The following is a 27,907-nucleotide window of genomic DNA, read 5'->3' as shown; positions in this document are numbered from 1 at the left end:
CAGAAGCAGGGACTTCCAAACTACCTTCTAATTAGCAAGAAACAAAACAAAACAAAGCCCCTTACATTTATTTGTGTGTGGTCATGTATGCCACTGCACGTACGTGGTGGTCGGAGAACGTGTGGGAATCAGTTCTTTCCTTCTCATGTTAAGTCCCAGCGATAAAATTTGAGTCCTGGAAAGTCCTGCACCTACTGAACTATCTCATGACTCCACAGGGCTTAGAACATGGCCTAGGACCCGGTGGACACTCACCCAACATATTAAATTCCTCTCTGTTGGCTTGGTTGCCAACCCACCAATACCATTCCCCAAATAAAACACCCAAAAGCAACAGGGGCCAGAGGGGGCCTGAATACAGTTAAAAAAAAAAAAAAGGATCGGTTTTTAATTTACAAGAGTTCTAGATGTACAGAATTCTCCCTTAAAAAAATCGTTATACACAATAAATACAGTACAAAAAAAAATTTTATCTTACAGTACTAGTTTTGTCTCCAAGATTTCAAAACGTGGCATGGTGGGCTGGAGGCAAGAATACAGGGAAGACGCTTGGGAGGAGAAAGGAAGACCCGGTGTCTTGTTCCTCTGGAGGGGTGGGGGTGGTGGGAATCTCTCTTACTCTCTCGTGCATGCACACACACACACAGAATGACTCAGGTGTGTGCACGTTATGGATGGGACGCAGATACTTTCAGACACTGGCTTGAGTCCTTATTTCCTAATTTTCCAGGCTCTGTGGGGAACGCGAAGAGAGCCGAGCATGTCTGAAGGTCTCTCACAGCTCTGAGCGCCCTGGACAGTGATCCATGAAGCCAATCAGACAAGGCCTGGTATTCAGATGTTACCAGTGTGCCAACCCAGTAGCCCAGTCCTGGGAAACACTCACTCTTATCCCCTGGCCTGTCCTGTGCCGGGGGGGAACATTGTACATTACAACCCCCCCCCCTTCCCCTAGAAAGCCCACGCCCCATCCCAACTCTCTAGCCAATGTGGAAGCAGAAGGGTGGGGAGGCCTTTGTGACTCAAATAACTTAGGCAAGAATTGTCAGGGGAACTGGTTTAGTGTCCCCTTAGAGGTGGAAGTCGGCTGCCAGGCTGCTCCCCTGGAGGTGGGGTTGGGGGCACCCAACAGGGGCCGCAGGAGCAGCCCAGTGTTATCTGTTCAACGTCCTGGCACCAAGGCCACCGTTGTGACTGGAGGGCGGAAAGGCGTCTGGCCTGAGCAGGGGCGCTGGGGATGTGGGGGTGCCGGGTGCAGGCCCTGTATGGGGGTATGGGGCTGAGTGTGTCCGGCCAGGGGCCTGCTGCAGGTTAAGGATGCTGTCGATGGCGCTCTGCAAATGTTCAGTGAGCGTATCGTCCTGCGGACTGTCACTAGAGAAGCTGGCCTGGTCCACGTCAGGGGACTCAGACTTGCGTCGTTTGGCCGGGGGCAGCGCGGGTGCTTCCCAGCTGGGTTCGGTGGCGCCCTGGCTGGTGGCAGAGGCTGGGGTTTCTTGGGGGGGTGGGCCGCCCTTCAGAACACGCTGATACAGTTCGTCCTCCACGGCAGCCAGCTCACGGATCAGCCCGCTGGTGGCCTCGTCCACCTTGGCAGGCAGTGGGGTCGGGCTGTTCGTACCCCGCGGCCGTCCCTGTGCACCCTCGGCAGCACCTTGGTCGCCCACGTTCTCACGGTAGGTCTTGCGCAATGGTAGGCGTGGGCAGGGCGCAGGCACTGTGGATTTGCGTGCTGCAGGCGGGGGATGGTCCAGAGTGCCATTCATCTGCGCCTGCGTGGCAGGAGGAGGTGGGGGTGGGGCCGGGCGCGGCGGAGGCTCCGCCCCCTTTGCAGGTGCAGGTGCGGGTGCAGGCAAGGGCTGGTGCACAGGATCCAATGCGGTGTTGTGCACCACCTTGCTGAGGCCGGCCTCCTGCTTGATCTTGAGCTTGAGGCCGATGCGGCTGCGGGCCTCATAGGTCTTGATGGGCGGCCGGTTGCGGGAGGGCATGGGGCCATCCTCATCTGCGTCCAAGGATGAGGCGGCAGAGGATGAGGATGAGGATGAGGACGTTGATGACAAGGAGGATGATGCTCGAGCCCAGGTCACTGAAGGGGAGCCGCCAGCCCCGCCGTGTCGGATCACTAGCTTGGTGGGCAGGTGAGGAGGGGGCTGGGCAGAGGTTCCGGATGTGGAAGATGAGGATGATGGGCCATGGCTGGGGAGCCGGTGACCCTCGGAAGACACTGGGACAGGGAAGCCGAGCGAGCGGGAGGAAGACACGTACTCGTCTGTGGAGTTGGAACAAAGAAAACCTCAGGGTTAGTAGCTAAGCTGAGAGAGGTACTTATGCATTGAATATCTTATGGCCTGGTCCAGGGAGAGTCTAAACCAATGGTTCTCAGTGTGTGGGTCACGACCCCTTTAGGAGTCCCATACCAGTTGCAAAATTACGTTATGAAGTAGCAATGAAAATGATTGTATGGCTGGGGGTCACCCCCACACGAAGAAGTGTATGACAGAGTCACAGCATTGGGAAGGTTGAGGAGTCGTGGTCTAGACCGAGCAGATTCTTGGGTCATCCCATTCTGTAGGCTCCCTTTATCAAGGACTCCCAAACCCTCCCGAAAACTCCCAGGCACGGTGTAGTGGCCTATATCTGTCATTTTGGCTATTCGGGAGGCTAAGGCAAGAGGATCTGGAGTACAAAGGCCAGCCTGGGTGCTTAGTGAGACCCTGTCTCTAAAAAAGTGAAGCTAAAAACAACAAAACAAAACAGGATTGTGGTGTGGCTCAGTGGTAGAGCCCCTGCCTAGAATCCCCCAGTGAGGGGCTGGGGGCATGGCTCAGCAGTACAGTCCTAGCCTAGCATGCTCCCAGCCCTGCGTTTAAACACTAGCACCTCAAAAACAAACAAACAAATGCTCTAAGTTATTTCCTTTTTTTGTTATAGGGATAAGGCACGCCCACAGCCCCTGGCTAGCTGCTTAAAGCTTTGGTTTATCTCATGTTGTCCATCAAACTTGTTACAGAAAGTCTTGTGTGTGATCACAGGGTCCTTCCCGGGGCCACTAGGGACACTCAGAAGACACATGTAGGCATCACATCGCCTTCCTAAAGGCAGAAAGCTCCAGAACATACCTCAAAGGGATTCAGAAAGATTATACACTAGTGACTCCTGTGAGGACACGAAAAGGTCCAGGGCTGGGGTAGGGGAAACAGAACGGTGCATTTTTTTCAAGAGCATAATGGTATTTGAATGTGGAGAATGCTTAAGGGGGGACTTTGGAAAAGCAGGGGCCCGGTGTGGTGCCATGCTTTTTTGAAGAAAGGATAAGGCTTTTAAGATGCTTAAAGTGCAAAAAGCAAGAGGGAAGCTCGTTCTTAGGGTGGCGCAAGCACAGAACCGAGGCAGAGTGGGTGTGACCGGAGCCTCGCCTGCAGGCCTCAGCCCCTGCGCCCCCTCAGCCCCTGCGCCATCAGCCCCTGTGCCCCCTCAGCCCCTGCGCCGCCTCAGCCCCTGCACCCTCAGCCCCTGCGCCCTCAGCCCCTGGGCTTCTCCCCTGCATTTGCATCGCTAGGCTGGCAGGAAAGCTCCTCCTTTGGTTTTGCCCAATCACTGGGCAAGCTTTAGTGAAACATTTCACTGTTAGGATAAGAACTTGTACCATATCAAGCTGGTGAAAGAATATGCTGGCTGTACTTTCAGGAGGGGAGGCTAAAATCTTTTTAGATTATGGATTAGCCTATAGAAAAATATCTGCTGTAAATCAAACAGTGAAGGGGAAGATGAATAGGAATCTCACTTCCACAACTTCAGTAAAACATAGCTCTCTGAACAGATGAAGATAGGTTTCTTCTGTATCCCAGAATCTAATCAATATTTATATGTATAATTCAGCTATCATTTGGCCTAAAAGGGCTTATTGGGAAATGTTATCATTTTTACTATTTTCTACAGAGAAAATATTTTCCTGTTTAAAAGAAAAGGAAAAAAGAAAGAGAGAAAATAAAAAGAAGAGCCCCCCCCCCCTCCCTTCCAGAGTGGAAATTCTCAGGGAGCTACTACAAGGGAGGCAGGAGGGGTGCCCCCTGGTGGCGAAGAAGGGTAACATCGCCCAACCCAACCCTTGAATTTGATTTTGTTTTGTTTTTAGACTATATTCCAATTCACAGAGATCCTCCTGCCTTTGCCTCCCCTGTGCACCTCCACGTCAGGCTGATTGGCAAGGTGCATGACAGGTGCGGGATGCCGGCCCCACCCTCCCCTCTCACCAGGCTTCTCCTTGGCGAGCTGCTTATCCAAGGCAAGGGTGGTCTTCTCCTCCTGAATGAACATTCGGTCGATCATAACCATCTCCGCGGAAGGACTGACTCTCTGTGGTGGGGTGAGATAAAGGACACATGAAAAAGCAAGCTGGGGGAGAGATGAAACTGGCAGGATGTGATTGGTCCTCTCAGACCATCTACCTCCCTCCCATCCTCCCTCCCAACCCTGTCCTGTTCACAGCAGGGCGGGGACCCCAGCGGCTTAGAATCCTACCCTGGACTCTTCCAGAAGCAAAAGCCGGTATTTATTGAGCATGGCCTGGGTGCGTTTGAGGAGCTGTGTGGAGACGGTCTCAAATTCTTCATCCACTGAAAGAAGAAAAGCCACACAGGTCGGGAGGTGGGTTGGGGGATGAGCAGTCGGCACAGGGCGCCTGTGGCCAAGTGCGACGACGTGTTCACCCTACTCCGTGCTCTGTGGTCTGAACACCGAGGGCTGGCGGCTGAGCTGAGGGCATTTGGGGACACGGGAGGAGAGCCGAGGGGAGGCCTTACCTTTGTGGTAGTCGTTGGGGGAGGGGAGGGCACCCTGGTAGACGTGGTAGGGCAGGAGGCGATGGAGGGCGTCCTCGAAGGAGGGGAAGGCTGTCTTGTAATCGGGGTGCAGGACGGAACCCTGATGTTTGTGCAGATGCTCCAGGAAGCTGGGGGTAGGGGTTAGACCACATACACAGAGCTGGGGGTGAGGGCCAGAGAAACTGATCCTGGACCTCAGCCCCGAGCTAGAGCTCTGGCGCCAACCTGGCTCCCTGCGTTCCAATTGTCTCACGGCTTCCCTGGACATGGACCAAAGTTAACAGGTGACCCCGAAGAGCATCCAAAGGAGAAAAGGGAGGGGCTGAGAGTTAGGTGGGAACTTTAAGGTCCATGCTGTTCTGTCTCCTGCCACCAGGGGGCAGGACCTCTCCACTTCCTCTGGCCTAAGAAAGCGTGTAGGAGCGGGGATGCCTAGGAGGGTCTAAGTGCACGCTCTATTTCAAAGTTGTGGGGTTTGTTGTTGTTTTATTTATTTATTTTTTTTTTAATTTATTTATTTACTACGTATACAGTGTTCTGCCTGCACACATCCCTGCAGGCCAGAAGAGAGCACCAGATCTCATTACAGATGGTAGTGAGCCACCATGTGGTTGCTGGGAATTGAACTCAGGACCTTTGGAAGAGCAGCCAGTGCTCTTAACCTCTGAGCCATCTCTCCAGCCCTTATTTTGTTTTTGTTTTTTTTACAGAATCCCTACTACAGTAGGTTGGGTTTCCCCATCACATGACCATGTCCCCCACCAGACAAGCCTTGAATACCAGCCCTCAGGCACCATGGGGCAGACCCACTTACTCCTCCGAGTTCTCAAAATAGCCTGCCTGCCCTCACCCAACAGGTAGCCATCTACCATCTATTCACCTGACTCCCTCAAAATATTGTTCCCCATCTTCCCTGACCCTCAAACTTTTTTAAAAAAAGATTTATTATGTATAGTGTTCTGCCTGCATGTCTACCCTCACACCAGAAGAGGGCGCAAGATCTCATCATAGATGGTTGTGAGCCGTCATGTGGTTGCTGGGAATTGAACTCAGGACCTCTGGAAGAGCAGTCAGTGCTCTTAACCTCTGAGCCATCTCTCCAGCCCCCTGACCCTCGAACTCGCACGCACTCTTAACCCACTGGTCCATCTGAACGCCCCTGGCTTCTAGTCACCCATTCACTTTCTGCCTGGCTCTTCCCCACCAGATCCGACAACCCTGACATCAACAGCCTGCCCATGTCCCCCACTGACCTCACCTCCACCGTTCCCTCAGAAGAAGGGAAACTGAGGTCAAGAGGGAACGCACACCACTAGGGAGAGTTGGAGCTGGGACTTGGTGGAGCGGTCGGGGCAGGTGGCTGTCACTCACCAGGCTTCTTTGCTGGGTTGCAGCTGGGGCTGTTTCTTCAGGCTACACAACTTGCTGTCATACTGTGGAAGGAGGAAAGCTGAGTGACAGGTGCTACTAGGAGGGAGCCTTCTCTGTCTCCTCAGACTACGGTCCCCCCTCTAGCCAAGGACATAGATGGTAAATGGAGCTGGCCCGCAGCTACAGCATCCCTGCCCACCAAGAGAAACCTGGCAAGGAAAGTCAGGTGTGCTGTCATTATGCTTGACACAGCCTAGAGTCACCTGAGAAAAGAAACCTCAACTGACATCTGCCCTTTAGGGATTATCTTGATTAACTGATGCAAGAGAGCCCAGCCTTTTGTGGGCAGCAGCATTCCCAGGCAGGTGGTCCTAAGCTCTGTAAGAAAGCTAGCCTAGAGAGGACATGAGCCAGTGAATGACTGCGCCCATGAGTGAGCCAGTAAGGAACATTCCTCCGCCATCAGTTCCTGCCCTTCAGTTGACCTTCCCTCAATGACGGACAGTGACCGGAAGTGTAAGACAAATAAACCTTCCCTCCCTTAAGCTGCTTTTGATTACAATCTTTTGTTTGGTTTTGGTTTTGGGAGACAGGGTTTCTCTGTGTAGCTCCGGCTGTCCTGGAGCTCACTCTGTAGACCAGGCTGGCCTTGAACTCACAGAGATCCACCTGCCTCTGCCTCCTGAGTGCTGGGATTAAAGGTGTGCGCCAGCACTGCCCAGCTTGTTACAGTCTTATTATGATAGCAACAGATAGCAAACAGGACAACCTGTAAACCCAGCACTTGGGAGGCACAGGTGGGATCCCGTTCAAGGACAGCCTCAGATACAGAGACACCCTCCACCTCCCCACCCCCCTCAAGCCGCACCCCCAGTCCTCAACTGGGAGACTCTAGGCAGGGGCTCTACCACTGAGCCACACCCCCAGCCCCTCACTGGGGGATTCTAGGCAGGGGCTCTACTACTGAGCCACACCCCCAGCCGCTCATTGGGGGATTCTAGGCAGGGGCTCTACCACTGAGCCACACCCCCAGCCGCTCATTGGGGGATTCTAGGCAGGGGCTCTACCACTGAGCCATGGCCTTAGCCCACATCTAAAGCACTGTATTGGTGGTCCACACACCCCTGCTCCTAGCTAGCTCTTCTCACACCTTAGCTGCCCCTGCACAGTGTCCCATGTCCATCTCTCTCTCACCAGCTCACTCTTTGATCCCCAGTTACCCCATGTTCCTTACCTGCAGTGCTGGGGACTTCCCAGGCGCGGACACAGCAGCTTTGGCCACACTCAGGGTTGGAAGGTTGCTGGCAAAAGCTTTGTTTTCGGCAGGAAGTAGAGGAGGGAGGCCTAGGGTGGGGCAAGGAAGGGAGAGGACCCAGGGGTCACCAGCATGAAGGCCCTTCCTCCACTGTGAGCACCCTTCCCATCCCACAGCCCTCCCACCAATGCCTCGTTCCTGAGACCTGGGCCGTCTGCCTTCCTTCCTCCACCCGTCGGTGCCGGGAGGGTGGGGCAGCAGCCTGGGCTCCGTTACGCAGCCGTTCTACACGACCCCTTTGCCGAGGCAGGCTCCTCTCCCTACCTGTGGTGGCCATAGGCGTGGAGGCTGGGGCATGGCTGGAGGCGGCAGGAGTCCCAGGTGGCGCCTGTCCGCTGACTAGCACAGAGGCAGGAGGACTGGAGAGGGGCCCCAGGGCAGTAGACGTCTGTGGGGTGGCGGGGGTGCCCCCAGCCTTATTCTGGAGGATAATCCCAGATGGTACCTGAGGAAGGACAGGTGGCTGAGGGGTGGGGCATGGGATCGCAGTGGGGGTGGCCAGATGCACCCGGACACATAGTGGGCAGGGCAGGGCAGGGCAGGGCAGGGCAGGGCAGGGCGCCAGTTTGGGAAGTTAGGTGTCCCTACTAATCGTTACCTGGTGGAATCTTTCCAGAAGTGCTTTTGGCTGGGGCAGCGCTGGAAAGGGGGCAGTTACCATCTGGAAGGTCCGAGGTGGTGGTGGAGGGGGCGCTGTGGGCTCAGGGACCATGTGGAGGGCTGGTGGCGGAGTGGGGGACTTATGGGGTCCCTGGCCCGGTGGGAACTGGAGCTGGAAGTCAGGGGGTGTGGGGACTGGCACCCTGGTGGAAGGCTCAGAGGGGAGGCCACAGTGGAGGAGGGGGTCGAGGCAGGAGGGAGGTGGGGGGCTGGGGGGAGCGGGCCCTCAGGGGGGCTGGGACGGGGGTCGCAGAGGGGTCTGGGGTGGGCCTGGGGCCGTGGGGGCTGGGGTGCCGGGCTGGTGGTGGAGCACCCAATTGATTCTGGATCACGAAGATACCAGGCAGAGTTGGGGGACCCTGGGGTGGAGGGCAGGGGTGCAGCGTGGGCTCCAAGGGTGGGCAGGTCAGGCTCTGGGGCTGGGATGGAGGGCGTGAGTGGGGTCTTGAGGGTGGGCGGGAGGGGGGCCTGGCAGGGTGTGGGGAGGGCATGTGGGGACTGTCTCCCAGGGGGGCCTGGTGAGGTAGTGATGGGGAGGAGGCGGGGCCAGGGGCTTTCAGTGGAGCAGCTGCAGGGATCTGTGCAGGAAAAGGGAGACAGAGACAAGACTCAGATCGGCCTTGGCTTCCACTTTCCCAAGACACTGTATCCCCAGCTACCCTTCACCCAGACCTCAGCCATCCCACCCAAAGGCTCCATTCCCCGCCTACCCCAGTCCCCCAGTCCTGCCTGGGGGCAGGACCCACTGCCACCACTGCATCCTCTCCTACCCACACCCCTGTCGCCCCGCCCCCCCCCCCCCCCGCCCTCTGATTTCCCCTGTGCACCCCCACCCGGCAGATGAAGGCAAGCTCTGCAGGTAGGGTGTGCGGGTTGGCGGCAGCAGAGGAAGCAGCGGCAGGGGACACTGGCAGGGAGCACCACAAGCTGCTGAGCAGGAGGCAGGGGCAGGAGCACAGCACAGGGAGGTGCCTGCATGACATCACAGCAGGCACAGGTGGCTGCTGACCAGGGTGGGAGGCTTCACGACCCAGGAGCACGAGAGGGCAATAGGAAGTGGCCAACCATGGGAAATGGGTGTGCGGGGTGGTGTGCTCTGGGCACTATGCCTGGTCCTGGGTTCTGTTGCCTGTCTCAATGTGCCCGTGACCCAGCTGCGTGTCCACCTTGGTATATGTGTGTGGCAGTTCTAGACAGTGCCCAAGCCATCGGGCCACACCATCCAGCCTGCATCCCCCACCAGTGCACTGTCCTTCCACCTAAGCAGGCCTCGGCCACTGTCATCCTTAAGTCATGACCACAGCAGGCACTATGCAACCAGTGAGTACCCGCTGTGTACCCAAGACGTGGCCGGCACCTTGACACTGCCCTGGAGCACTGACTTGGCCACCAGTATGGGCCAATGGGATGTCTCACAGTGTGGTTTGCTCTCACTCACTTCAGCTGCAGAGGGAGTCTGCCACCCAGGAGAGGCGGGGCTAGAACTGTAGGCCCTCACATGGCTTTTACCCTGCTCAAAGCCTCTACCCCCTGGGACACTGGACTGGCAAGATGGCTCAGCAGGTAAAAGACTTGCTACCAAGCCCGATGACCTGAGTTTGATCCCCAGAACCCACATGGTGGAAGAAGAGAACCAACTCCCATAAGTTGTCCTCTACCCTCCACACCTGGTCTGTGCCATGCACATGGGCACACACCCAAGGACTCAAGCCCAGAGATTCTGAGGGCTCCTCACTCTACCCCAGTGGCTCTCAACCTTCCCAATGCTGCGACCCTTTAACACAGTTCTTCATGTTGTGACGCCCCCCAACCATAGAATTATTTTCATAACTGTGATTTTGCTACTGTTATGAATCGTAACGTAAATACCTGTGTTTCTGATGGTCTCAGGCGACCCTGCGAAAGTGAAGCTCAGACCCCCAAATGGGTCGCGACCCACACGTTGAGAACCACTGCTCTACACTGAAAGGTGATCCGCAGCTCAGCATTACTGCTTGGACCTCGGCATGGTGTCGCTCCCTTATGCATCTGGCCTCTAAGTCTGGGACACTTTGAGCAACTCTCCCAAGCTTAGTAGCTCTGATAAACTTCTGACAACTAAGAAGTAAAATACACCTAGAACAAACTAGATCGAGCAACCATCCCCCCAGCGCCGGCAGCTCCGACCACGGGGCAGGGTAACCGCTCTGGGCCTGCCACACAGTGAAAGGGACCTTCCTCCAGCAATCCTGCAGAAAGCAGCTTGCTCCGGTGATTGCAAAGCTTCCTCCTTATGTCAGGAATGTGCCTCAGTCGGTAGCATGTCTGCTTACTACGCTCGAAGACTTGGGTTCGATTCCCAGCACTACATCAGCCTGGCGCAGTTGGCGCGAGGGCTGTGATCCCAGCGCTTGGGAGCTCAGGGCAGGAGGATCAGGAGTTCAAGGTCATCCTCAGCTAAACAAAACAAATACACCTTTAACTTGGTTGTTCTTCTCCAGGAACACGCAACACAGAAAATTTGAAGGGGCGTGGGGGATGGGGGTGGGGCAGAAGTATCTACCGGCAGGGCAGAGCTGTGTTGATGTCCTTTAGGATTTTTTTTTTTTAAATATATATAGGTATTTTACCTGCATGTATGTCTGGCCCACAGAGGCCAGAAGAGGGCACTAGATCCCCTGGAACTGGAGTCACAGACTTCTGCAAGCTCCCTTTAGGGATATTTTTGAAACAATCTTTCTACAAATAATAAAATGTTTCACTTAACTTTCTTTCTTCTTTTTCTTTCTTTCTTTCTTTCTTTTTTCTTTTTTTTTTTTTTTTTTTTTTTTTTGGTTTTTCAAGACAGGGTTTCTCTGTGTAGCCCTGGCTGTCCTACAACTCGCTCTGTAGACCAGGCTGGCCTCGATCTCAGAGACCCACCTGCCTCTGCCTCACAAGTGCTGAGATTAAAGGTGTGCGCCACCACCAACCAACTTAATTGTTTTTCAGAGAGTAAAAGGGGAGGGGGAGGGCAGAGCAATGGCTCAGCAGTTAAGAGGTGCTTGCTTCTCTTCTAGAGGACCCGAGTTTGGCTCAACACCCAAACTGGGCAGCTCACAACCACTTGTAACTCCAGCGCCAGTGTACAGGACATCTCTGATACCCTTGGGCATGTGCACTCCAGAGCACAATCCCACACAGACATAACTGAAAATAACAGAACTATTTATAAAAAGAGTTCAAGGAACTCAGACTGTAACTTGGTGGAAAGATGTGTGCTTAGAGTGCACAAGGCCCTGGGTTCTATCCCCAGCACTGGGGATGAAAATGCAGACAATGCCGGGCGGTGGTGGCACACGCCTTTGATCCCAGCGCTTGGGAGGCAGAGACAGGTGGATCTCTGTGAGTTCGAGGCCGGCCTGGGCTACCAAGTGAGTTCCAGGAAAGGCACAAGCTACACAGAGAAACCCTGTCTCGAAAAATCAAAATATAAAATAAAAAGTGAAAAAAGAAAATACAGACAAGAAGAGGGTTAGAGATAATGAAGGAGAACTGCAAGGCCAACCTGGGCTAGGGAGTGATCTTACAGTCAGCCCAAGCAACTGTGAGACACTATCTGAAAATAAAGAATAAAAAGAGGGCTGGAGAGATGCTTAGTAGTTAGTACATTGAGTGCTCTTCCAGAAGACCCAGGTTCAGGTCCCAGCTCAACCATCCTTTACTCCAGTTCCAGGGGGTCCAACAGCATCTTGGTGACATGCCCCCTCACCCCCCAGGCAGGGCACCAGGCACCAGGTATATACATGTAGGCAAATAATCATACATACAAAATAATTTTTTTTTTTTTTTTGCACAGGGGTTTCTTTGTGCAACAATCCTGGCTGTCCTGGAACTCACTTTGTAGACTGGGTGACCTTGAACTCAGAGATCCACCTGCCTTTGCTCCCGAGCACTAGGATTAAAGGCGTGCGTCACCACCACACAGCTCAAAAATAAATAAATCTTGAAAGACAGTTCCACTCCTTGCTCACAGGGATATCCACTGTGGCCTTATTTACGTGGGCAAACCATAATACAGCCCAGTGTAAGGAGAGCAGATTAGTGTCCTGGTGCCTATGAAAAGCCAGTTCTTCCCACTATCCTAAATGCCTTTCCAGTGAATGGCCACACGGGGGCGCGGGAGAGCTAGTGAAAACAGAACCGTAATGCTGAGCAACGGTTTATGAGTGCTGGGGAACTGGTTCAGTGGACAACGCGCCTGTCCACAAGCCTATAGGCCCAAAATCAAACCCCAGATCCACCTAGTGGGAAGGGGGAACAGACTCCTTTGAGGGGCACTCTGACCTCCATAGGTGCTCTCTGGCACATGTGCGCTCGCACATAATCATATACACGCAAAAACAAACGTAAGAAGAAATTTTAAAACATATAAACTGGAGTGCAAAACTGAATCAAGCAGCTGTGCCGTGTGCACGCCGAATTGCTAGCTTTGCTAATCAATAGCACAACAGGGGTACAAGACTATAGTTTGTACAATAGTACAAAACAAGTAGGTTTTTTTTGTTTGCTTTGCTTTGCTTGTTTATGACTTTTATAACCCCGACTAGCCTCAAGTTTCCAGTAATCTTCCTGCCTCAGCCTCCAGGATGCTTCGGTTATAGATGTACATGACATCTGACTGATACGATGGTTAAAGAGAAAGTCCTTCCCCAGAGCTGTAATACTGCACTAAAATCTCAGGAGTACAGAGCAGGGGTGGCATGTACAGCCTAGCCTCAAAGGATCCAAGTAAGAAAACAGAGTTTGTACTAAGAGAAAGCAAACACAAAGGAAGACAGATTGACGGTGGCTGGTGAGGTAGTTCACTGGCTAAGAACGCTGGCTGCTCTTCAGGGGACTAGGGTTTGGTTCCCAGCAGCCAAACGACAGTTCACAACCGTCTCTATTTCCAGGGGATCTGACACCCTCTTCTGGCCTCCGTGGGCACCGGGGCATACAAGTGGTGGACATACACAGATGCAGGCAAAATATCCGTACACATTTAAAAAAATAATTATAAAAATAAATAAATAAATAATAATATAATTATAAACAAATTTTGCAGGGTCTGGAGGGACGGCTCAGAGGTTAAGAGCACTGTCTGCTCTCCCAGAGGTCCTGAGTTCAATTCCCAGCAACCACATGGTGGCTCACAACCATCTGTAATGAGAACTGGCGCCCTCTTCTGGCATATAGCAAACTTGCAGAAAGAACACTGTTTACATAATAAATAAAATCTTAAAAAAAAAATTGCTACCAGTCTCTAAGACATCCCGATATTTAACCCCCACCCCCACCACCCCAGGATTAGTGTCTGTGACCAGGAATTCCCCAGAAGTGATCTTGTCACTTCGGAGACTAGACCAAGAAGCAGGCTTCAACTCCCACCCGCAGCTGGTACTCACTACTCATCTGCTGTGGGGAAGCCAACCATGACTTGCTGCGACCTGTCCCTTCGGACGCCCACACAGGCTGAGCTGGGAGGCAGGTTCATCAGCCTCAGCAAGCCTTTACATGACTGCAGCCCAACCTGACATCTTTCTTGTTTCTTGATTTAAGACAAGACTCTCATGTAGCCCAGGCTAGCCTGGAACTCACTATGTAGATCAGAATGGCTTGAACTCAGAACCCTGCCTGCCTCGGCCTTCTAGGTCCTGGGATTCAAGGCTTGAGCCATGTCTGATGAGTCTTGTGTCCTAGAGGCTAGCCTGGAACTTACTCCGAAGCCCAGGATAACCTTGAACCTCTGGGTCTCCCTGCCTCTGATTCCCAAGGGGTAGATAGGCAGGCAGGCTTGCAAGTAGCAGCCACCACACTCAGCTGCCTGGCTCCCTGGTTAAGAGCTGTCTCAGTGTTGGTTAGGCCTGGTGTAAGAACACAGCATACATGAGTTTACATATGTGTCCTAACTCTGTAAAGTAGCTGCTATCATTATACTTACTCGAGAGGTAAAGGAACTAAAGTACAAAGAAATAAGCATCTTGCCTGAGACTGCAGGACCCGGAAGAGGTGGTGGAAAATGCCGGGGCTCTCTCCTCCCCAACCCTCCACAGTTCCCTCAGACCACGGCTTGTCAACTACATGCACCGCCTGCTAGAGACATTCACTGCCAGCATTTAAAAAGTATAAAAGGACGGAGCTGGAGAGCTGGCTCAGTGGTTAAGAGCACCTGTTGCTCTTCCACCAGGATCCAGGTTCCGTTCCCAGCATCCATATCAGGTGGGTCACAACAGTTTGTAACTCCAGCACCAGGGAATCCAATGCCTCGGACCTCTGAGTACACATTGCCACATGCAGATACACTCACCGGCAGCAGCTGAAGGTGCTGACTACAGCAGACGCAAGCAAGCTCCTACTGTGTGTGGAGGACACACTGGCTCACTGATTTAACCTAAGCCCTCTTCCCCACCTTCAATCTAGACAGAAGAAACACGTCCAAGTTATACGGCAGGCAGTCTGCATGTAAAATCATGGCTGTTCAAGACCAAGTCCACACTGACTTTGCCATCCAGCCCCTTGCCAATATATGATCTTTTCCAATTTCCAACTCTCCTCTGGCCCTTCTTTTTCTTTTTTTAAAACAAGTTCAAGATCTGCTTTTCTAGAGTACAAGAGCAGCCTGCCTTAACTTCTCATATGCTTACAATTCACATGAGACCAAAGGCTCACTTTCCTCATATGTAAAGAGTATCCACAAATCAACAAGACACTAACTAGGAACCAACAGTTGAAAACAGCAAAGAATATAAACAATCTCATAGAATAAATAGCTCTTAAGTGTATAAAAACTTGCCTGATTTCATTGACAATGAATATAAAACACAACTTTAAAATCAGTACACAGCACTATATTTTACCTGTCACACTGGCTACCTCTGTATACTGCTGACAAAGCTCTACCAACTGACAGTTCATAGAAGGCAGCTTGGAGACATTATTACACTATAAAGCCAGGAGAGATGGCTCAGTGGTTAAGAGCACCGACTGTTCTTCCAGAGGTCCTGAGTTCAATTCCCAGCAACCACATGGTGGCTAAAACCACTTGTAATGAGATCTGGTGCCCTCTTCTGGCCTGTAGGGACGCAGGCAGAATACTGTATACATATAATAAATAAATCTTAAAAAAAAAAAAAAAAAAAAAGCCGGGTGGTGGTGGTGCGCACCTTTAATCCCAGCACTTGAGAGGCAGAGGCAGGCGGATCTCTGTGAGTTCAAGGCCAGCCTGGTCTACAGAGCGAGATCCAGGAAAGGCACAAAGCTACACAGAGAAACCCTGTCTCAAAAAAAAAAAAAAATCAAACAAAACAAAACAAACAAACAAACAAAAAAACCAAAAAACAATATAAAGCCATACATCTTTTAGACCCAGAAAACTCAGTTTAAAGAACTTATTCTAAGTTATATGTGGTGAAAGACTTGTATGCCCAGCGACTTCAGATTCTGAGGAAGAAGGACAATACATGAAGGCTTAAACTGGACAACTTAGCAAGACTCTGTCCCAAAATAAAATGTTCAAAGGGCTTGTGATGTACCTCAGTAGTAGGTGCTTGCCTAGAACCCCCCCAGTGAGGGGCTGGGGGTATGGCTCAGTGGTAGAGCCCCTGCCTAGAATCCCCCAGTGAGGGGCTGGGAGCACTGGCTCAGTGGGGAGAGCCCCTGCCTAGAATCCCCCAGTGAGGGGCTGGGGGTGTGGCTCAGTGGGAGAATGCCTGCCCAGGCACGACACAAAGCTCTCAGTTCAAACCCAGATCATAAATACAATTATCCTGCAAAATGCTACCCACCAAAGCCATTATCTGTGGCCTTGTTCATAACAAGTAAAAACCAGGAGTGACTTTAGAAGGCCACCAAGGACTGGCTAAAGGAATAACGCACCCACACAATGGTCTCCTACGCAGCTGCCAAGGTCAAGTTTAAACAACAGATACAAGTGTGAACCTAGGCATAGCACGCTATCACATTTTATAAAGCTGGAAGACAGAGTGTTCATGTGTGGTCACGCTCATGTCCACACTGAAAGGAAATTCAAGAACCCTGTTCAGGAGGGGCTGAAGATCTCAGCATGGTTCTGGTTGTTGTTGAGACAGGGTCTCATGTAGCACAGGCTGGCCTCAAATTCCCTATGTAGCCAAGAACGACCCTGAACATCTGACCCTCCTGAGTACTGGTTACAAGAAGGCGCCATCATGTCTGACTTTAGTTATGTTTTAAAATGTAAAGGAGTTGTGTTGCCCAATACAGGAAGAAGCCATTCCCCAACCCTCTGTGACTTGTGTCCCCATCTAAAGCTGGACTCTCCCTGGGCTGGCCCTGGTCTCAAATGTGCACTGTGGCCAGGAGACATTCAGGGAACACGAGAGTGAAGAACAAAGAGCACGTTTTCCAAGACAGCGGGACAGAGGCAGGCAGGGCAGAGCGGGAGCTGCGCGAGGAGAGGCCAGGCTGCCAAGGTGCATCTACCTGGGGAGCCGGAGCTGGGGAAGCCTGGCTGTCGGGGGTCTGAGCGCCGCCGCCGGGGCCAGCTCCTTTGGTCACGGGCGTGGCCAGGGCTGGGTCTTGGGCAGGAGGCGGGGCGCTGACTATGACCGAGGCAGGCACCGAGAGGTGGGGACCCTCTGTAGAGAGGGGCTGCTGGCTCCTCTCCTGCAAGGGGCCACCCACACAGGGTCAGAAGGCCCCCAGAGGCCGTGGGCTCCCATCTGAGCCTGCCACCCCCACTCGATCCCACGGGGGACTGTAGACAAGAGGCGCAGGCAGGCAGACCCCAGAACCTCCGCCCACCGTCCTGTGTTTTCCGGTCCGCCTGCCTGTCCATCATTCCATCCACCCATGTCTTACATACTACTCCCCCTTGTCTGTCAGTTCACCAAATATGCCCCCTGTCTGTCAACCCCACCACTTGTCTGTCAGTCAGACAACCTACGAACCTTGTGGGCATCCCCAGGGCCCCCACTAGCTGCCTCAGCTCAGCTATTTGCCACTCGACCCTTTCCCTCGTCTCAATGCTCCCCCATACCTGGGGCAGGAACATCTGGAGGGAATCCTGAGTGAGGATGGCCGTTGTGGCCGCAGGGGGCGGCTGCCCCAGGACTATCTTCTCTGGGCTGGCCTGAGGAGGGGTGGCCTGAGGCTGGGTGGCCGCCTGTGGAGTAGGGGCCTGTGGAGGCGGCTGCGCCTGTGGCTGCTGGAGACCCACAGGCAGTGACGTGGTGACAGCGGAGGGCACCTGGGTGACAGGCTGAACTGCCAGAACAGGCGTGGCCTCCCCAGTGGTAGCAGCTGGGGTGGTGGACTGCACCAGTCCCTCGGGGGTGTTGAGCATGGCCACAGCACTGGGGGGCAGGGTGACGCCCTGGAGGACGGTGGTGGCGGTGGAGCCAGTGGGGGCCGGCTGGCTCTGGGTGGGCAGGCTGCCAGTGGCCAGCGACACAGGCATCTGGAAGAGAGCAGGCTGGCCCACTTGGATGGGGGCTGCAGAAAGGATGTGCGCGGCGCTGTGTGCTCCCGAGTGGGGTGCCAGCACTGGGCCTAGACTCAGTGGGCCTGCCAGGTTCTGGTTCTGGTTGGTGAGGATCGGGTTGGCAATGAGTTGTCCACCTGCATGGGGTGCTGCGGCCGTGAGGATCTGGCCACCCACGTTGGCAGGCAGGGCAGAAGAGTGACTGGGGGAGCTGAACGGCTGGGGTGCCTGGCAGCAGGAACTGGTTCTGGCCAGGCAGCATGTGCTGGGCTGGGATCACGATACTGCTGCCTTGATTGAGGAGGTGCACGCTCATGGGCTTGCTGAGGGCCGCGGGGGGCTGCGGCGGAGCTGTCCCCGTGGTGGTGACTGGTGGCTGCTTGAATACATTCGCCTGCAAGGCCGGTGCGGGGAAGCCGGACAGCACCACATTCTGTCCAGCTTTGCCTGCGGCCATGAAAGTCAGGTTCTGGGGGGCCTTAGGCTGCTGGGGCAGGGTACCTGGTTCACCCTGGATGGTAAGGGTTGCCCCCGTGGGGGTGAAGGGCTTGGGTGTCAGCTGGTAGAGGTTTGGGGGGCAGTACCCCGCAGGCTTGGGTTGGATGGGCGTGGGGGTTCTGTGTAAAATCACATTGGGTGCTTGTACCAGTGGTGACGTGCCAAGGCCCGAGGCCACCGCCAGCGGCTGTCCCGAGGGTGCTCCACTGGCTGCTGCCGTGGCGGCCCCTGTCCCGGCAAACACTGAGTTCCCATTGAGAGTGGTGGTCACAGCGGCTGGGAGATTTTTCTGGATGACCAGGCCGGCCCCCTGGGGGGACACTCCGGCAGAGGCCAGTGTCACTGGCTCTGAGGGCCCGGCTGCGGAGGCCAAGTAGCCACTGACAGGCACCTGTTTTGCCAAGAGCTGGGAGGTGGGTGGGTTAAGGGCCATGACGGGCTGGCCCACCACCTGAATAGGTGCCAGACCCAAGGTGGCTGCTGTGGCACCCCCAGGGCTGCCATTGGGGAGGCCCTGGAGGCCCGGAATGGGCTGAAGGGTCACGTTGCCCAGACCCACGGGCTGCAGGAAGGGCTGAACGCTCAGGGCCTTGTTGACTACATCCTGAGGTGGCACCAAGGCCTGGTGGGTCAGTACAGTGGGCGGAGCTTGCAGCCCCAGCAGATCTGCGCTGCCGGGGAAGAGAGCCTGGGGTCCCGCGGTCACCGTAGTGGCTCCCGTAGCCCCAGTAGCACCAGCCCCATTGTCGGCGGGCTGTAGGGTGGGCAGCTGGAAGGGGCCCAGGTCCAGCTCAGCCTCAGCCTCCAAGGTCTGTTCTGTGATGTTGGCCTCCTGAAGACTCTGCTGGAGAATGTCACAGGGCTGTTCAGGGCCCCCACCGCCCCCGCCACCTCCTCCTGCTGCAGGGGAGCCCAAGATATCATCTTCCAGGAAGTCCAGGTCCACGCTAGGGGCAGGCTGGCTGGGCTCCGGGTTTAGGTGGTTGCCGGGAGTTTCCTGCACATGGAGCTGGAGGGCAGTCAAGAGGAGAAGACAAGAGCTGAGGTCAGCAAAGGGTCAAACTTGGTGTCAAAGGCCACTACAATCCAGTAATTTTCTGTCTGAAAGTGGCTGGATGTAGCTCAAACCCTAGCTTGGTTGTGGGCTTGACTGTGCAACCTGTAGCTTGCCTAATCTGACCCCAGTTTCTCCATCTGCACCTATCAGCAAAAGGTAATAAGAATATTGGGGACGGACGTGAGCAAGATTACTCAGTGGGTAAAAGCACTCAACAATTCTGACAACCTGAGTTCCAGCTCCAGTTCCCAATGTAGAAAGAGGCAAGTGACTCCTTAAAACTGTCCTATACCTCTATGTGCATGCCATATATCCCCACCCACACATGTGTCACACATATATACATTAATGCTTTTTATACATATATGTATATAAAGCATATATATAAACATATATACATAAATGCTTTCTTTCTTCCTTCCTTCCTTCCTTTCTTTTGCTTTCTTTCTTTCTTTCTTTCTTTCTTTCTTTCTTTCTTTCTTTCTTTCTTTCTTTCTTTCTTCCTTTCTTCCTTTCTTTCTTTCAAGACAAGAGCCTCATTATGTATCCCTGGCTGACCTGGAACTCACTATATAGACCACCAGGGTAGCCTTGAACTCACAGAGAGCTGCCTGCATTTTTTTTTTTTTTAATAGTCAACTGGGCAGATGAGAGGGCTCTGCAGCTAGACGACTGCATGCAGGCTTGACAGCCTGAGATCAATCCCTGGATCCCACAAGGTGGCGGGCAGGAGAGAACTGACTCCCGAGAGTTGTCCTCTGACCTCCACACACATGCTGTGGTAAACTCATGCACATGCACACACGAGCACACACAGACACAAACACACACAGAGAGATGCATGCAAAATAAGTAAGAAAAATAAATAAATGAAATTATAGTCACAGAGACCCACAATATTTATTTGTGGGTCAGTACTCCCTACAAACTAAGAGTATTTAATGAATTTCTTCTTTTGGGGGGAGGGGGAGGTTGAGACAGGGTCTCTCTGTATAGCCCTGGCTATCTTGGAACTTGCTATATAGCCCAGGATGACCTTTGTTTGTCCAGGCTAGATAAGAACTCATTATGTTGTCTAGGCTGGCCTTGAACTTGCTGTATAGCTAAGGATCACTTTTTCTTAAAATTATTTTATTTTGTGTGTACATGTGTGCCTGTGCATATGTCTGTACAACACATATGTGCCTGGTGTCTAAAGAGGCCAGAAGAAAGTCAAACTCCTTGGCACTGGAGTTACAGACAGTTGTGAGCCACCATGTGGGAACCAAACCCCACCCCTCTGCAAGAGCAGCCAGTGCTCTTAACCACTGAGCCGTCTCTCCAGACCCCATGGATGACTTTGAACCCTAGATCCTCTTGCTATCTTCCAAGTGCTGGGACCGTAGGCAAGCACTACAATGCCCGCCTGGTTTCTGTGGGGTTTTTTTGTTTTGTTTTTTTTGTTTGTTTGTTTTTGTTTTTTGAGACAGGGTTTCTCTGTGTAGCTTTGGAGCCTTTTCCTGGAACTCACTCTGTAGCCCAGGCTGGCCTCGAACTCACAGAGATCCACCTGCCTCTGCCTCCCGAGTGCTGGGATTAAAGGAGTGCGCCACCACCACCCAGCTTTAATTTTTTTAAGAGCAAACTTTGCCAGGAGTTCTGGGCAATACGCTGTACAATGCCCCAGCTGCTTCCCAAGGGTTGCCACAGGAAGGTAAGCATGTGATGTCATATATCAAAACTTGTCTGGCTCCAAAGTTCATTATGAGGCAGCAGGGTTGGGGGAAAGACAGCCCACAACACGGGGGGGTGGGGGGGGTGGAGGGGGGTAGCCCGGTGCCATCCTCACTGTGACTGTGACCAGTGGCAAACACAGCTCAATGGGCCTATGGTCCCGAGTACCACAGGAAATACACAGGCATGAGGCCTGTCAACTCCTCAGATTTTGACTAGATGAAAGATTCGGGGTTAGGGCTGGGCACGCGACTCAGTTGGTAGAGTGCCTGCCTAGAGAACATGAACCTGGGTTTGGTTCCCAGCACAGACTCGGTGTGGTGGTGCACAACCATAATTCCAACCCCTGAGGGCAGAGGCAGGAGGATTAGAAATTGAAGGCCATCCTCAGCTACCCAGTGAGTTCCTGGCTGTTCGGGACCACATGAGACCTTGTCTCAGAAAACCAAAATACCTAAATTTCAATAAAGGTCTTAATAAAGACAGAGTGGTCACCATTGTAACTGGATCTATGAATCTAAGGTGTTTTTCTAAACTTGATGATTATTATAAAAGGCTATTTAGAAAATGATGGTATGGTTGATGTAAAACGAAATGAAAATTCTTCATAAAGTAACAAGTTCAAAGGATGACAGGGACAGGGACAGGGACCAGGGAAGGAAATGAGGAGGGCGGGAGCAACAGTGTGATACAGGAGAAAAGGGAGAGGCAGCCAGGGAGGTGGCTCAGTCCGGAAAGGGCTTGCCTCGTAAGCCTGACATCTGAGTTCAATCCCCAGAATACACACACACACGCGTCAGTGAGGATGGAGGGATGGCTGAGCAGTTAAGAGCACTGGCTGCTTTTGGAGAGGACCAGGGTTCGATCCCCACCACCCACATGGTGGCTTATGGTCATCTGTAACTCCAGCCCCAGGAGATCCGACACTCTCTCCTGGACTCCACAGGCACTGCGCATATATGATGTACAGACAATCATGCAGGCAAAACATTCACATACATAAAAATCATAAAACAATTTAAAAAGATATTAGAGGCACCAGTAATCCCCGGGGTGGGGGGAGGCAGAGACAGAGAGACTTCAGAACTGGCTGGCCACCCAGCCTCGGCAAGTTCCAGGGCCGTAGGAGACCCTTATAAAACAAGCTTGATAGCTCCTAACAAGTGACAGTACCCAAGGCTGGCCTCTGGCCTCCACATGTATAACCTGTGAACTCCGCATGCAGGGCATGCCCAGCCTCTGCAACTCCCTCCTACTCCAGCAGCGTAGGAGAAGACCACTGGCCAGCCACTTACCCCAGAACCTTCATAGAAGGCACTTTGGGCCTCCACAGGGGCATCCAGGAGGTCATCGCTGTCCAGCTGCAATGAGACCCCCCCCCCAACCCAAGGTCAAACGCGAACAGGGCAGGCCCAGACTCCAGGGCAGAAATCAATTTGGGTTTGAGACAAAAGAAGGAGAGGGGTGTGTGTCAGGGGTGGGGTGGGCGTGGGGGGGGGTAGACACATACTCACCACCCAAGGCACTCCCCCAGCCCGGCCTCTAAGACTCCACCCCTGTCCCCCATGACGCGCCAGCCTTGATCTTGGGACTTTGGCCTCTTGGTTTGCACCCAAGCTGTGCCCTGCGTGGACCTCACAGTCCTCCTGGTCGCACATCCTTTGGGGAGCTGTGGCAGTACCACCTGCTCATGGCACCTTTTCCTCCAAACCCCTCCCGTCCCCCTGACATTGTATCTAATATAGTTGTGTACCCGCCTTTTGGGGGGACAGGACCTGCTGAGTCCTGGGGCATCTTGGCAGCTGAACTGAGCCTAACACAGGTAACAGAGATCCCTCTGCCCTCCTCGTGAGTGCTGGGATTTAAGGCATGCACCACCACGCCTGCCCGCCCCCTCTACTGAATATACTGCAGTCCAAGCTACCTATCCCATTGTACTTGTGAGGGCTCAGCACTCTGCTGCCTCTCCTTTAAGAGGCAGCACTTACTTCTCCCATCAGAGTGTACACTGGAGTTAGCGGCTCCATTCTCCTCCCCTCCTCAAGGCAGACTCTCATACAGTCCAAGCTGATCTCAAGCTTGCCGGCAGCTAAAACTGGCCTCGAGCTTCTGATCTCCTGTCAGCTCCCCAGCGCTGGGATTACAGGTGTACCCCACCATGCCTCATTTTATGTGGTGCTGGGGACTGAACTCGGAGCTTCCTACAAGCTAGGCAAGTATCCTACCAACCGAGTCACACCCTCAGCTACACAGCTCTTAGCAGCTCCGGCCTGTGTGACTCAGGAGACTAGGTCATAAAAGGTATTGTGGCTTCCTTCTGGCTCTCTATCATGGGTTGCTTGTGACAAGGGAAGCCAGCTGCCATATCCCGAGGACACCTGAATAGTGTGTGAGAGACGCCCATGGGAAAGGAACCTAGGGCCCCTGTGGCACTGGCCACAGGAGAGTCAGGTAGGTATATCTGTTGACCCCAAAACAAACCCTTACATACTTGTAGCTCCTGTTTCATACAGACTGCTATGACCTCAGTGTGTGTGGGGGCGGGGGGTGGGGGGGGTGGGCTGAGCCAGGACCACCCAGCTGATTCCTGACCCAGATTTCCAACATGGCAAATTGCAAAAGCTTAACAAATATGTACTAAGTCTCTGTGCGGGGGTAATCTCTCATACCACTGTAGAAAACAAATACAGTTCCACACAGGTCCCCAGACTGCCACATTTTCCCAGATAGTGCCTGTCTCTGGGACACAAATCAAATCTGACTCCCCAAGAACTGCTTTCAGGTTCAGAATAAATAAATGTGTGGTGGTGCATGACTTTAATCCCAACACTGGGGAGGCAGAGGCAAGTGGGATCTCTGTGAGATCAAGGCCAGCCTGATCTACATATTAAAGTCTAGGCAGCCAGGACTACATAGAGAGACCCTGCCTCAAAATAAATAAAATTAAAAACCACTTAACCAAGTCCAATCCATTCAGCGCCATCCCATAGTGGTTCTGCCTCAGTCTGTTCCCATTCCTCAAATTTGCCACCTCTCTTGATTTTTTTCCTGCTAGAGCACTGTGGTCACCTTTAACGTCAACTCCTTAGAGTGACCCTCTCTGACTACACCAGCTTAAGGAGGCCTTTGCTTTCTTTCCTTAAAAAAAAAAAAAAAATCATTTTATGCATATGGGTGTTTTGCCTTCATGTATGTCTGTGTACCACACGCATGCCTGGTGCCTTCAGAGGCCAAAGGAGTGTGTTGGAACTCCTGGAACCAGAGTTGTAGATTGTTGTGAGCTGCCATACGGGTGCTTGGAATTGAACCTGGGTCCTCTGGAAGAGCAGCTAGCCTTCTTCCTTTGTTTTTTGTTTTGCCGAGACAGGGATTCTCTGTGTTTTCCTGACTGTCCTGGAACTAGCTCTGTAGACCAGGCTAGCCTTGAACTCAGAGATCCACCTGCCTCTGCCTCCTGAGTGCTGGCTGGGATTAAAGGCGTGCACCACCTCCGCCTGACTAACAGCCAGTGTTCTTCACTGCTGAGTCACCCCTCCAATCCCAAGCTTTGTTTTTCTTTAATGTCTTTAATATTGGTGCGTGTGCGTGCGTGCGTGCGTGTGCATGTGTGTGTTGTACACACACGGCTGGATGTCTTGCTCTTCACCACTCGGCCCTATTTCCCTCAGACAGGGCCTCTCACTGAATTTGGCACTAAACTAGCAATCAGCAAGCCCCAGCGATCCTCTTGTCTCTCCCCTCTCCCCAGAGAGTTACAGGTGCACATGACCATGCCTGGCTTCTAACATGGGTACCAGGTATTCGAACTCAGGTCCTCACGCTTACGTATGCTATCTCATCCATACAGCCATCTCTCCAGCTCCTCTTCCTATTTCTTTCTAGTCATTTTCTGTATATTTTTAAAGAAAACTTTTACTAGTGAATAGTGAGTAACTTCTATTTACGTTTATTTATTTACTTATCTATTTATTTATTATTTAGAGACAGGGTTTCTCTGTGTATCCCTGGCTCTCCTGGAGCTCACTATATAGCCCAGGCTGGCCTCTAACTCACAGAGATCTGCCTGCCTCTGTGCTGGGATTAAAGGCGTGTAGCTGGACATTTATTTTTTTAATATAGCATGATATTTTAATTAAACAAGTGTATCCAATACAGCATCGTTTCTGCGTTAAAAACGTGTTGAGAGAGTTTGCATTTTTTCTTTTTGGTGACTGACTTATTCGGTTAACTGGGAAGATGATACGTAACCCCTTACAGAATGCCTACTGTCTCAAAGAACCTGGCTCTCCTTTCCGACCCTCTGGCCGCCATGCTAGGGAATGCCCCCTCCCTGCCTCTGGCACTCACCTTTTCGGATCCATGCAAGAAGTCATTGAGGGCCTGAGGGTCACTGCAAGAGAGAGGGAGAAGAGACATTAAGGAGCTAGGCTGAGGAGTGGAGGGAGGGGAGGGGTGTGGGAGACGGGCGTGGGTGGAGGGGGGGAGCCCGTTACTCACCAAATCACGTCTAGTAAGCATCTCCCATCCTCATCATCCATTTCCACTAGATGGGGCAGGTGTGGGAAGAGGGTGAGGGAGACATAATTAGATTGAGGCAGTCTGCCCAGCTGCCCCTTCATGGGGGTGGGGGAGCGCCTGGAGAGGAGGGCCAGAGCAACTGTTCCTGGAGCGCACAGAGCTGGATGGAGGGCTACAAGAATCACCTCCCAGGAAGCCTCCCACGCAGAAATCCTGACCAGGGATGGGGCAGGGTTCTGTGGTCCTCACGCCCAACAACCCCCATATCTGACAGGGTATCTGTCGAGACCAAGAGGTCTCTGATGGTGCACAGGCCTTATACTAAGCACTGCAGATAGGTTTAACTGAACGAACCATGGCACCCCCACTGCAGAGGTGAAAAGTTGGAGGTCCCTACACAGCGACTCTCAATCTTTTCAATGAGTGGGTTACACATGTGTGAACCCCAGGGAACACGCCTGTTCCAACCTCCAGGGCACAAATCAAATATGCCCACTCTAATTTATAACCTTCAAGAGTTGCAGAGTCACGTCTAGTTCAGAGTCAAAGCCCCAGCCCCGCCAGTGGGTGTAAAGATGGCACACGCCTTTGATCCCAGCACTCGGGAGGATGTCTGTGAGTCCGAGACCAGCCACGCCTGCATGGCTGAGACCCTGTCTCAAAAACAATATAACTTCAACTGCTCTCTCAGGATCCTCTCAGATCCCCCCATCTGAGGATGACTGTGGCTCACACCAGACCGGCTTCAGTTTGAGGTCACCTGCCTGGCCTCTGTACGCCCCTGGGCCTATGCACGTCACACCCCACTTGTCCTGTTTTCTGAATACAGTTTGTGGCCCAGAAGGTGTGCCAGGGCCCTGTCCTGAGCATCAAGGTGATAGTCCAAGGGAGGGAAGGCGGGGTGGAGGTGACAGGAAGGCCGTCACGCTCTGTGTCCTGGGTGAACCCTAAAGACCTATGCAGTGTGGGTCTTAAGCAAAAGGTGGGTGAAATATGGAAGTGGAGACTGAGGAGCAGAAAGGGAGTGGGGGTGGGTGGGTCATGAGGCTGGGCCAGAGAGGTAGCAGTGCAGGGCTAGCCCCATAGCTGAATGATGAGGATGCGGACGGCTAATGTTTGTCTTGAGCTGTCCGGTGCTCACCGCTGGCTAGCACAGTCAGAGCCCATGACAAAGTTTAGCATGGTCAGCCCCCAGCGGGGAGGAGGAAGAGGCTGCGTGGCCCACTGCACCCCAAAAAGAATGGACGCTGTCTGCATTTTCCCACCTGCCTCCCACCACATGGCATTCCTCCTTCCAATTGGCCACCCATTTCTTCAGAGCATCCGACACTCCTCCAAAGGGACCCCCTCCCAGCTGTCATTCCACACTCTCCACCTTTTTGAGACAGGGTCTCTCATTCACCTGGAACTCACCAATTAGGCTAGGCTGGCCAGCTAGCGAACCCCAGGTATCCCATGGTGTCCACCTCCCCAGTGCTGGGATGCCACGCCTTGCTCTTCATATGGGTTCTAGGAATCAAACTCGGGTCCTCGCAAGCACTTTACCAGCTGAGCTATCTCTGCACCTGACTTTCCAAGCTTCTGTCCCCTCCCCTCTCACTCCTTCCAAACACCCGGCCATCCTGCCATCCTAGTCTCCTGCTGCACAGCCATCCACCGATCACCTAAGCATCATCCGTCTCCACTGTCTTCTTACACTCCCATGCACTCACCCTTAGACACATCCGGGCAAACACACCCATACATCTTTCCCTCCTTGCAGCGCATTTTTCCACTGGCCTCATGTCAGTCCTCCCCTCCAATAACATGTACTGGGCACAACGAGAGGACCATAGTCCTCAAGTGGTGGGAACTTACAGCTCAGAACAAAGGGAACCACTTTACTAACTAAACTATCACCCCGGCCTTTCCTTTTTTGTCATTATTGTGGTTGTTGCAGGGCCTCATGGGTGCTCTGCAGGGGCTCCACCACTAAGTCCCAGCCCCTCCCTGGGGGATTCTAGGCAGGGGCTCTACCACTGAGCCACACCCCCAGCCCCTCACTGAGGGATTCTAGGCAGGAACTCTACCACTGAGCCACACCCCCAGCCTCTCACTGGGGGATTCTAGGCAGGGGCTCTACCACTGAGCCACACCCCAGCCCCTTACTGGGGGACTCTAGGCATGGGCTCTACCACTAAGTTACATTCACATTTGTCTCAGTGCAGAATATAGAGGAGAAAGTGAAGCTTGAGGAACATCTTTCCTACAGCTGTACATGGGGATACAGGTTGGAGAGGAGGGACTGAAGGAAGTTACCAAACCAGGCTCTGCAAGTCAGATGCCACTGGGCCCCAGAAGAACAACTGCTCGTCCAAGAGTGAACTGGGGGGGTCTTCTCTGGTTACCTGTGCTATGCACGAATCATGAAGGGAAGGATGGGGTGGCCACTCCAGGTCTACGCAGGGCCCCGGGCTGGGGACTTTGACAGTGTCCTTCGTGGAGCCAGC

General features: G+C 53.1%; 1 protein-coding gene across 1 annotated transcript; it reads right to left on the bottom strand.

Annotated features, from left to right (window-relative positions):
- Positions 1-49: 49 nt before the first annotated feature.
- On the bottom strand, positions 50-27,907 carry Bicra (BRD4 interacting chromatin remodeling complex associated protein). The gene is given in 18 exon segments (XM_059281306.1): positions 50-2,272; positions 4,257-4,359; positions 4,525-4,619; positions 4,806-4,954; positions 6,198-6,259; positions 7,432-7,541; positions 7,777-7,957; positions 8,111-8,334; positions 8,337-8,406; positions 8,408-8,467; positions 8,469-8,750; positions 16,633-16,815; positions 17,189-17,827; positions 17,829-19,139; positions 22,196-22,261; positions 25,248-25,290; positions 25,398-25,443; positions 27,806-27,907. Coding segments are annotated over 17 exon segments (4,737 nt in total). The 5' UTR covers positions 25,439-25,443; positions 27,806-27,907; the 3' UTR covers positions 50-1,154.

The sequence above is a fragment of the Peromyscus eremicus genome, chromosome 1 (genome assembly GCF_949786415.1).
Source record: "Peromyscus eremicus chromosome 1, PerEre_H2_v1, whole genome shotgun sequence".
Lineage (NCBI taxonomy): Eukaryota > Metazoa > Chordata > Mammalia > Rodentia > Cricetidae > Peromyscus > Peromyscus eremicus.
Note: the sequence above shows the minus strand (reverse complement) of the source record. Positions and strands in the feature narration are given on the sequence as shown.